This window comes from Cyprinodon tularosa, unplaced genomic scaffold, assembly GCF_016077235.1.
Source record: "Cyprinodon tularosa strain WSP-4 unplaced genomic scaffold, ASM1607723v1 ctg472, whole genome shotgun sequence".
Lineage (NCBI taxonomy): Eukaryota > Metazoa > Chordata > Actinopteri > Cyprinodontiformes > Cyprinodontidae > Cyprinodon > Cyprinodon tularosa.
This window is the reverse complement of record NW_024039199.1, coordinates 706002-718114: the sequence shown is the minus strand read 5'-3', so window position 1 is coordinate 718114 and position 12113 is coordinate 706002. Positions and strand designations below refer to the sequence as shown.

Genomic DNA, 12113 nt, shown 5'->3' with positions numbered 1-12113 from the left:
AGGAGATTTATTTCAGGAACAGAATGTAAAAAGGACACAGGCTAACGGTGTGTTTTTATTAGTTTACTGGTTATGTTTGCATAGTTCTGATATAAATGAAACCAAATCTTCCACTGTTGTTGTGCTGTTTAACCTTTGTACCAATCTTGATCTACTTGAGTAGCCTGTCCTCGTTGGGCCTCCCTGCACACCTGCGGCTCGTTGGTTCATTACTGGAGGAGTACTTCAGCAGTGGGCTGTCACTACCTTGACGCCATAGGGTTTGCCAGTTTTGGGTACGCTGGCCAAGCTGAGATTAGCAGAGTCTAATGGAGCTTTGTTTCTCTGAGTCTTGTATTGTTTTTGTCTTTGCTCTTCGGCAGGAAGCCTTCCTGTCTAACTGGATACCTGACCCTTCTCCCCCTGGAAGGAATTACTGAATTCACACTGAGCAGGGGCAAACTTCCACATGATCCATTTAAGTTCCCATCGGAAATCCAAGTGACAGTCCGCTCCATTACTCCTCCGGGTCCAACTTATGTCAACATGTCCACTCTCCGAGTTCCCTCTTCTCTGGATAAACCTACACAGAATGGATTCAAGAAGTGACAAGAGCCCCCTCAAACGTAAGTCCCCTCCCCAGCACAAATCAAGCCACAGTCCCTTTTCCCACGGTCCCTGAACTGATCTCTGTGATCTCCCCTTCAGACTTTCCTGTTCCGGTTCACCAGTTCAGTGAGTTCCAGTTCCACCCTCCATTCACATTACTTCAAATAAACCTGTTAAACTTTTCTCAGTGTTCTCTGAGTGGTTTCTCTGCATCTGGGTCAGATTCCCTAAACAGATCATGACAATATTAAACAGTATATCTTACACTGTCATCAAAGGTTTCTACTCCTGAAGCTCCATTGGCTGTAATTTATCACCTTTGAACTGGAAACAGTTAAATTTCTTTAAAATATTATTCAAATCGTAAGTTCCTTAAAAATGTAGGTATTTATTGGAAAAATCAAACAAAGCAATAATAAACAGATTTCAGGCACCACTGCCAGAACTTAATCATCAGGTATGGTGAGGTAACTTCCCATCAAAACAAGATTTAAAAAACCACCAGAGGGTCTGGTTCATATGGAGGTCTTTATTGATGCACCACCAGCCTGATGCGGGTAACAGTAGAATATCTGCCCAACTAATGGCTCATCTCAGATGGACTCAGCAGAGCTTTAGAGGTTTTTCTAACCTGTGACTGATGGCAAAGTACAGCTTTAATCCGTTTATTTACTGCTGGGTGATCTTCTGTTGCAGAAGCAAATCTGTATGCAGGAGCTGTTCTCTATACCCTGCTTCATAACTACAGGGTATCTGAACTCCTGGTGCCTTTCTTTCAGCGGGTCATTGCCAGATGTGACTATTTTGCTGTGTTTTATGCAGGATAAATCTCGACCCACTTCCTGGTCATTTGGACTGCAGCTATTCCACATATGCTCCAAACTGTGTTGATACCTACTGATGCTGTTAAACATTTTTGAAAAAAACTTTAAATACAGCCTTTACATTAAATAAGAAATTTAATTAAAATCACATAGTAGTTTCATCTGGTCTCTTCCTGCTTAGCTTTATTTCACCCTGGATAGAAATTTCAGCTGTGCTGCTGCCTTCCAACTCCTTCAGTAATAGATAAGAAAGTTGGGCCTGTTTTTCAGTGCTTAATCCTGTTTCTCTCCTTGACATAGCTATGGGTTCGGCTTTTACTGTGACTAATTGGATGTGCTCTCTTTCCATCCTTTTTGGCATGAACACTGACTCAGAGCTTGTCTGCTTAACTGTTTCTCTCCCACACATAACTACCAGTAGAGCTAGTTTAGTTTGCTGCTATAGGGTTAAACTGCTGGAGGACATAGGAGCCATTTTACATCATTCTGCTTCATTCAATCTCTATTCTCCAACTTTGCAATATTATTTACCTTGTCTAACTTTATGCTCTCCCTGCTTTTTCTCATAATAGCTTCATCTGGTCTGTTTCTGTTTGGCTGTGACACCATCCTGAGGAGAAATATCAGGTATGCTGCTGCCATCAACTCCTTTAGTAATATATAAGAAAGTTGGGCCTGTTTTTCAGTGCTTAGTTCTGTTTTCTCCTAGACATAAATATGGGCTCAGCTTTTACTGGGAATAACTGGACGTGCTCTCTTTCATCCCTTTGACAAAAAAAAAAAATTGACTCAGAACTTAGCTCATTAACAGTTTCTTTCCCAGACATAGCCACCTGGGGAGCTAGTTTATGTTACCTTTTCTAACGTAGAAAATATTTATAGATCAGTGCTTCTCTGTTCATTTTGCATGTTTGCTTCTGTCTTCTTGAACCCCAGTTGGCCTCGGCAGATGGCCGGTCACACGGAGTCTGGTTCTTTTGGATGTTCTTCGTGTTAAAATGTGAGTTTTTCCCTCTCTGCTGTTGTTGCATGCTCATTGTGAGGGATTGCTGTAGCATCGACGGTACATTGCAAGTGAATATCTGCAACTGAAACTGTCTCTACCTGCTCATGCAGGAAGAGGGAATCCTAGAAATTCCTTAGACAGGAAAGTTCTAGCCAAACTGCCTGGATGATTTCAATAAATTTCTCTGAAGTGAGCTGAGATGACATGTGTTGTGAATTGGTGCTACAGAAATAAATTGACCTGAATTGAAAGTGACTAAAAATATTAAGAAGGGAAAAACCAGCTGGTCTGCTGTGAACCGTCAGTCCAGCAGTATTTAGTAAGGAGACGCCTCTGCAGGAGAAACCTGACTTGATGCTGCACTAAAATGCCCAAATGTCTGCACCATCACAAAACTGACACTACAAGAAAAGATTCTTATTGGTTAAAAATCAGTTGTTTCCAGGATTTGTAGCTCATGGCGTTCTCTGTTGGAATGCTGAAGACCAAACCGGTTCTCCCAATCAGACTGTGTTTATGTGGACTAGACGGGGGTGTTGGTGTGAGCATCTCTATGGTTAATCCATCATTAACTTCTTCACTCAGTCAGATTTCATCCACCTGCTAACTGAAGACACGTCCCTTGTCTCCTCAGCTTCACTTCGTCTTCATCACCTTCCCTCCCCCTAAATGCTCCACCTCTTGCGACTCTTTAACGACTCTACTTCTTGTTGTCGTTTTGGATTATTTGTTCATAAGGTGGCGGAGGGTGATTGCAATAAGATGGAGGTGGCGGGTAGGACCACATCATCACGTGGGTGGAGCCCGGCTCGGAAGGTTGGGTCATTGTGATCCCAGGATCTCCTCCAGCCATGCCGTTCATCCTGAAGCCCTGCATACTGCCTGGCTGCTGGGAAACTGCAAACACAGATGGCAGAGGCTCATTAAAGGTGGCATGACTCGAAGACAGAGCCAGTCATTTTCCAACAAACCTTTCATCTTTGTCCTGCTATCATTTAAAAGTCGAACATATGAATAAATAATGCCTTTAACACTACGGAGGGTTAACCTGTTGTAAAATATAATAATTTTCTTCCAACTCTGAAGAAAATCATGTAGAGCTGGCTCTCCCATCTGGGTCATATCCATTTTATCACACCACTTCTGAAGGTTGAACAAATTCAGAGAAAAAATGACTTTAACAAGTAAGAAATGAACTAAAAACTAAAAGTGCAGATAAGTGAGCCGCTTAGTCTGGACTCACTGCGTCACATCAGCCCTTCCTGTTTAGAGGAAACTGGCAATTTTTCACAGTGTAGGGACAGGGTGTGTTAGGTATGGGCTTCCTGGAGGAAGCATTTTAACACAGATGTTCAACATCTGCTAGTTTTCACAGGACAGGGAGGGGCTTTGGATCAGAGACGAAAAAGTCCAGTCAGTTAACACCTTGTGTGATTTTGATGAAGGGATGGCATTAGAAGTTAGTAAAAAGGTCAAAAACAATTTCACTTGAATGGTTACCTGTGGAGATACAGTAGCAGCCATTCAAATGGCCCTTCCTAGTCAACGCCAGCCGAAAGGCAGCCCATTTCTCTGCAACTCCCAGCAAAATCCCCTCCAACCTCCTGCCACTGGAGTGACCCCCTCCTTTTACTGGGCGTGCATATTTTTCTACTCTGATTCCACCCTTTCACTGAATTACAGGGAGATGGTGCTTATTTTGCCTTACTACAGTGTTTCAATAAAATAGAAATAAAAGCTAAAGTTTTGACTTCTGCTCTTGTCTTTCAAAATAAAAGTTTACCATTTTATGTTGTGGGAAAAAAAGCTTAATCTTTCACTTAAGGGTGGAGCTGCTAGCTTTATCATCTGAAACTAATATTAGAAGTTTTAAAAGATTAACCATTAATTATGTTAAGCATTAATAATGCTTTGGGCAGCAGAAGCAGCTAAGTGTATGTTGATGCGCATCAAAAGGTCCTGCAGCGTGTCCAGAGCAGCATAAGACGCACAACACACTTCACAAGCAGCAGATGCTAGAATTGGAAAAACTCAACTGTGGCATGCCACATCATCCAATAAGAGATGCAGATCTGGGAGCAGGCAGGGAGAGAGACACAGCACTGCTGATGCAAAGTGCTCTGATTAGTCCTTAGAAAAAGTTTATTAACGCCTAAATTAACTTAAAATGTCGAAACCTGACAGCAAAATATGCAGGAAAAACGCTAACATCATCTAACATCTACTTCCGGGTTGCCAGGAAAAGTAGAGGGAAATCCAAAGAGGTAAACCGGCCTGAGACAGCTGCTGCTGGGGATTCCCATTGACAGAGCACCACTGGTATTTAGGAGTCTGAGCGGCTCTGACAGCGAAATAGTATTTTAAGGCAGAATTGTAATCTTGATGAACTGACTGATGTTTTGAGGTGGACTTTTTCACTTTAAAACATTATAAAACTACTTTTTACCCACTGATCAACACAAATATAGCAAGCCGCTCTCTGCTATTGAACACAGGAGCAGAGAAAGCAGCAGGCGCCTCTGGATACACTTCAATGGACGTGCCTCAGGAGTGTCAAAAATGAGGTGCATCAGACGTTAAATGTACAAGCATCAAAAATGAGACAGCAGAAGCTTTTTTGCTGCTGAAATCACGGTGTAAACATAGCATAAGGCTCTTATTTGTGTCAGACAGGAGCAGTTTCATAAGATGAGTAGTATTTCCTTTTGTTAAAGATGTAAGGAATTATGTTTTTAATAGCAGTAATTATCGGAGAAACGGTGATTGACAGTGACTCAGTCATTTTCCACCTGCTCTACCTGGCGTGGTGACAGGATGCCTGGTGAAGGAGACGTTGAAGTTGGGCTCATCTCTCAGAGACGAGGGGTACATCCTCCTGCGGATGAAGAAGCCTGCGCCGCAACAGAACAGCACCCCCATCATGAGCAGAACCCTAAGAGAAAAACAAAACGGGTGACATCTGTTGGAGAATCCAGACTAAATGGGACCGAATGGTTTCAATGCCATCCCGTCCCTGCTTGCATCGTCCAGAGCTTTTAACATTTTTAAGTCAATTTTTTTACTATAATGCTCACCTTTCCTTTGTTGGTAAAAGAAGCTAACATTTAGTAAAAAGGTGTATATATATATATATATATATATATATATATTTTTTTTTTTTTTTTTTTTTTTTTGTGGCAGCGCTTTGAAACATACATACATCCTATCTAAATATTCTATTACTCTTAACCCCACTAAGAATCTTTCAATGAATTGAATAGTTTTTCAGCAAAAAAATAAATAAAAATTTAAAAATTAGTTTAATATTCAGCAAGTTAAAGTTTATTAGGCCCGAGCAGCGAAGGCCTATTGTAATTGCAATGTTTATTATTATTCTCCTAAATTAATTGCTTATTTGGAGGCTTTATCATACTGGAAAACTCACCAAACTTGACGGAAAATTGTCCCCCGCGTGAAATTTACGTATATTAATATAATCAGAAATGGGCGCCCCCAAACGCCTCAACAGCGCCCCCTAGAATGAGATAGGGAATACCGTACGTCACAGAGATTTGAAATTTGGTACATAGGTAGATCTCCTCAAATCATGAAAAAAAGTCTCTTGGAGGTATGCCCTAAAACCCACAGGAAGTCGGCCATTTTGGGTCAAAGTTCAATTTGTCCAATTTTCATTTTTGTTCACGTCGAACTTTTGCAAACTCCTCCCAGGGATAATGAGCTATCGGAGTCAAACTTGGTGTGTTGATAGTAAAGACCTGTGAGATTAAAAGTTATCAGAAATCCTGAGTTTTCATGAATGCTGACAGGGTCCCCTGGGGCCTCGAAGTTAGGGTACTTTTCAAGAATTTCAAAATGGAATAACTTTTACAAAAAAAAATCAAATCGAACCAAGTTTGGCAGTAATGAGCCCCTTTGGGTGCTTGACGATACTGGATGGTCACATGATGACATCATCAAAGCCCCGCCCCCTGAGGGAAGAAAGTCACTTTTTTCACTTGGGAGGGTCCCTTTCAGTCATTTTAAACATCAGTACCTTGAAACTAAATCGGAAGGCAGAAAACACGTTGGTCTAACTTCTTTTAAAGCTCAGAGTGTGTGAGTTAAATGGCGTTGCCATGGTGATCTGGCAAAATCATACTTTTGCCTCTCATCTTCTCATAGATCCTTCAATCTGCACCAAAGTCACTATGATGGAACGTGGTCTAAGCCCACACAAGAATCTAGGCCAATAATTGGTGGGCGTGGCTTAATTTCTCCACAGCGCCCCCTAGAAACACTAAAACCCTCAGCCCCAGGCCATGCTTTAACTTAGGATTATGAAAGTTGACACACATATGTAACCCACCAGGACCTACAAAAAAGCCTCTTGGAGCCATGGTCTAAACCCCACCGGAAGTCCGCCATTTTGGATTGAAGTTCACATTTTCACTGTAATTTTGCACTTTATAGCCTCTATATTTGAATGAACTCCTCCTACAGCTTTTGAGTTACAGACTTCATATTTACTGTACAGTGACTTGAGGCATTGGGGATCAAAAGTTATCAAAGGAATTTTTCTACATCAAAGCATGTGGGCGTGGCCAAGCGTCAAACTTGGTCATTAGCAAGTGAAACAAAGGGTAAGCCCCATGCCATATTATGACAGAGAGTTCTGAATCTTGGACCACTTATGTAATCCCTCAGGACCTACAAAAAAGCCTCTTGGAGCCATGGTCCAAACCCCACATTTTGAATCAAAGCCATCACTTTGCTTTTTTACCTTCATGACCCATTTGAGCGAACTCCTCCTAGAGCTTTTGAGTTACAGACATCAAACTTACTCCACCTTGAGCTGAGGTACAGGGGATCAAAAGTTATCAAAGGAATTTTTCTACATCAAAGCATGTGGGCGTTGCCAACCGTCAAATGTGGTCCCTTTGCTATTAAACACAATGCACACCACAGGCCATTTCTTAAATGACAGTTATGAAATTTGGTACACATGTGGAACCCATCCGGTCCTACAAAAAGATGTATTGGAGCCATGGTCTAAACCCCACAGGAAGTCCGCCATTTTGAATCAAAGTCATCATTAGCTTTTTTGCCTTTATATTGTATGTTAGCTAACTCCTCCTTGAGCTGCTGAGCTACAAACTTCTAACTTGCTGAGCCTAGACTTAAGAAATAATGGATCAAAAATTATCAAAAGATTTTTGCCTGTGACAAAGCATGTGGGCGTGGCCATACATCAAAATCTGAATTCTCGCCATTACAGAATGACTAAACTGCCTCAGGCTCTGCTTTTATTGAGGGTTATTAAATTTTGCTACACATGTACAACCCAACAGGACGCACAAAAAAGTCAATTTTTTCCTTTGTTTCATCTTGGAAAGGCTTTTATCACAGACAGATTTAACAATATCAGTTTAGCCATGCCCCTAGCGTTCAGGATGTCCAACATTTTACTTTTCGTAGCCTTTGTTTTGTTCTGCTCGATATATAATGGCAAGAACTGTTTTCAGGAAGGTCGAAATAACGGCATATATGTGTAAACGTGGGGATGGCGGTGGCTTGGCTTCCGCGGTCCCAGTAGGCTGAGCGGCGCAGAGCTGCGAGGGCCGCCCATTGTCGCTTGCGGCTTTAATTAAAATTGGTTCTGCTAAACACATTACCCTAAGCAGAGCTGTCAACCGCCACAAGGTGGCGCCACCAGATCATGTCAGCGCCCATAGACCAACTGAATGATGTGGGTTGAAAGGGGATATCAGGCCTATTGCTAGTGTTCTTTATAAGTGATTGTTATCGATTGTCAGTGATCAGCTGCTTATAAAATAAAACTAATCTAAAATAATCTGTCCTTTGTAGTCCCATGTAATACATTTATGATGTGTCTCACAGTTCTGTTACAGTATAGCTATTAATAACAATTGATCTAAATTATTACTACAAGCTTTCTCAAATTAATTGTATTAATAAGACAACATGTTACAACACAAAAGTATTAAACTATCAGCCAAGCATTGCCAAATGCAGCATATATATATTTCATTTTGTGGATTGTTTTGCATCTTATTTCTATAACGTCCATCAGCGTTACATTCATACCCTCCATCTAAAAAGCATGTAAAGCCAATTAGGAGGAACCAAATCTGCCACTGATTAATGGTTTGGGTTTCTATTTATGTACATTTTTAGTAAATGGGTGGGGAGGCCAGAAAGGTGCGTTTTTATTTACAAAACTTAGATCCAACCACCTGTCCGTTCACCAGTTGTTGGCTCTCCTGCATCAGCTATGTCATTATTCCCTCTGGAAGTGCCTGACACTTCCCCACCATCTGCGCTGTGTGCAGACATATTTTCTGCTATACTAACTAACTGAGATACAAAGGACACAAGACATTTTCTCTTGTAAATCTGGTAGCCACTTTGTTCCACTTCGACTCAAAGACTTAGTGACGGATCCTGGAATGCTAAGCCTTTATTATCTATTTATAGTACAGCGTAACCTTGTGCTTTACAAAGTAGTACTAACCCTATAAAATACAACAGTGGCATACATAGTGCTCAGCACAGGAGGGTGACTATACAGTGCAGACTGCACTTGCAGCTGATCGACTGGGGCGGCTTATTCCGACGTCCGTTTTGTTCTGACCTCCTAAGGTCTCAGCGGGTCACGGGCTACGAGCGTCACACAGGAGCACATCGGACACTGATCTGTTCTACGCAGGTCTGGCTAAAGCTTAACTTCAGCCTCTCTGCATGCTCAAACTCATCTCTCACTCGCTTCTCACTTGCTTACGTTCTTTTTGCATTTTACCTTCTTATCTCTTAGCCGAAGTGAAAGAAAGTTAGACAAAACTATTTAGAATTCAAGGATTATTTAGTTGGACTACTTTTTCAACATTTCAAATATTTTGATAAGACTTCAGAGAAGAACACGTCAGCGCAAAATGCCTCCCTTCACCCTACAGGACATGGACAAGCTTCTGCAGAAGATGCCTGTCATAAAAATTAAGATTAACCGACTGGAATTCCATGTGGAAGTAAATGCTGGTTAATGGAGGTGATATGGGCCTTCCAGTGCCCAACCTGCCGGTGTCTCAAAACACAGAGAAAACCCCACTAGTGGTTTTAAACAGCGTGCCACCGGAAACAAAACTAGCCAATGGAAACTGAGAAACAAGGTGTTGCTTCTAATGAGAATAACCAGACTGGGAGCCCCCCCGCTGGGAAACACTTGGAGGAAAGCCAAAGAACAAACAATCGAATCAAGATCTCAAAAACCGTCTGACAGGACGAACGCCATAGTTAGATAACAAAACCTGACCAAGAGTTAGGAGAGACATATCTTCCACAGGCAAGTATCAACAGATGCAAAAAGCTGTTTGCATCTGATTTTTGGCCCTACAAGAAACTGATGTTGAAGAGGATGGCCTCTTCCCAGACAACAGTAAACAGTGTGACATTTAGCCCTCTCCCTAAAAAGCTTCATAACGAACGAGCTGCTAAGCCAAGAACGTTAATAGTAACTGATGATGCTGTGAAGGAGATTAAAACGCTTCTTCAACAAGAACAACACAGATGTAGTGAATGTTTGCTGTGCAACTCTTTCCGAAATCTCGAAGAGGATCACAAGGATTAAAGAATTAAACCCAACCTTGAAGAACATAATCACTCAAATCGGAGCACTTAGTGATGTTGATCAGAGCAAGTCAGAAATATTAAAGGCGGATGTGATTAGTCTACTTAACACTGCGGAAAAGACCCACTTTAAAGTTTTCATTAGTGGCCAGATCACACCACCTTGAGCAGGAGAGGCTGGACCCAAACTGGATCTAAAGAGCCTGCTCGGCAAAATCGATTGGTTTTTTTGTTGACAACTTTAATATCTTCTGGGAAAAGCAACACCTCTTCAAGAGACATTTTCTATTCCCTGAATAAAGTACAGTAGCAACCATTCAAAATAACCCTTTCCAGTCAAATGGCAGCCCACTTCCTTCCAACTCCCGGCAAAATCCCTTCCAAATTCCAGCCACTGGAGTGACCCCCCTCTTGTATAATTTTTTACTCTGAATCCACCCTTTCACTGAATTACAGGGTCTGTCCAGGAGATGACACTTCTCTTTAGACCTTAATGTCCACAAATAATGAGAGAAAGAATATTTTAGTATAAATATTGATCTTTAAAAAGGAGTTGTAGGGCACCAGTCAAGGACCAGCCAAGGACCCATCAAGGAAAGTGGGACATTATTGAATGGCTACTACTGTAGACCTTTTTTTAAGGAGAGCCTGATCACCATAAGTGATGTAATGGTGCAGCAACTCTGATACTGGGGATAAAAAAATCAACTAATATTTAATCAACAGTGATTGCAGATGTCTGAAAAGGTCAGAGCTGACGCTGATGCCAGCGCCAGGCAGAGCAGGCTGGGTCTCCAAAAGAGTGTGGGTGTCTTTGCAGGATGTTTGCATTTTCTTATCATATATGCTTCAACTCTCTTTGGCTACTTTGGCTTCCTTCCACAGCCCAAACACATCAGTGTTGCTCAACTGGACTCTGAGGTTGCTCTTACATGTGTTTGTGGAGTTTTTGGAGATGTTACTGCAGACACATTTCACTCTATTCAATATGCAATAGGCAGATATGAATGAAGTTAACACATTCATTGTTTGGGTTAAAAGGTTAATCAAGAAAATTTTACATAGGTTTTGTGTTCACTTTACTTTTTTATTCCACACTGTAAAGTTTTCCTTCACAGATTTAGGATGACTGAGACCAGACTTTGGTGAAAAAACATCAGAAAAAGAGCTGATGTTGAAATTGAATTTTCAATTGGAGTTAAAATGAAGTCAGAGGAACTGCATTGGCCTAACAGCAGAGTGAAGGAGGATGTTTCTCTACGCAGTGAAGCAGTTTTACTTCATATTCTGTTTAACGTGAGATAAACACAAATGCAGGCTCTATCAGCTTGCTAAGCTCCACAATGACATATGTGCTAAATTTGCCTATGCAGCATAGTTTCCAACGCCCACAGTGGTGACTGTGGTAAATGGAACAATGTACCAGGTTTAGCAGAGGGTGCTGCTAAGTCAAGCTGTGTTTTCTTATTAGTTTGGAAATCGTTTGTGTGAAGGTTAAGAAACCAGGAGGAGCTTCATGCTCACAGCTCCTTTACTGCAGGTCAGCATTTCCCAAATTGATCTGTGTCATTGCTACATCTATAGATGTTCAGCTCATTACAGGCCATGATCTATAAATCCATCCTCTGTGGTCAATAAATCGAGTTGCATTAGTGTGAAATGTTGAATCATACTAAAAGTTAAGTGTACGAGGCGTGTTCAATAAGTAATGCCCCTGATCCACTTTTAGTTGTTTGATTTAGCTGAAATTTTGCAATTCCAATTATTCATATCTCTATAGATTAGATGGCAAATTACAGCTCTGAACTAATTGTGGTTTCTGATTTACAGGTGTTTGAACTGAATGAAGCCTGGTGAGTGTCGAGCAGTAATACAAATCGCTGTACGCTTTTATAGTTGAGGGGCAATGACCAACATATCAAGCGGAAATGCAGAAAAAGAAGAGAAGAATCAGTTGATGTCCCACTTCCCAAATGGCTGATGATGAAGATTCTAAGCCATCCAGGTCTGGCCCAAACACATACTCTATGGCGAAACTCAAGGAGCTCAAGAACTAATCCAATGTTAACTACCTA

At 41.3% G+C, this 12113-nt stretch overlaps 1 protein-coding gene across 2 annotated transcripts in view; it reads right to left on the bottom strand.

Annotated features, from left to right (window-relative positions):
• Positions 1–952: 952 nt before the first annotated feature.
• vopp1 (VOPP1 WW domain binding protein) overlaps positions 953–12113 on the bottom strand; it is a 38406-nt gene continuing 27245 nt past the window's right edge. Inside the window, exons 4-5 of one of the 2 annotated variants that reach the window (XM_038301712.1) lie at positions 5217–5350; positions 953–3315 (exon numbers count right to left, since the gene is read on the bottom strand). In XM_038301712.1, coding sequence (XP_038157640.1) covers positions 3119–3315; positions 5217–5350 — 331 coding nt within the window. In that variant the 3' untranslated portion in view covers positions 953–3118. The remainder of the gene's footprint in view (positions 3316–5216; positions 5351–12113) is intronic. The other variant, XM_038301713.1, reaches the window with a different exon arrangement.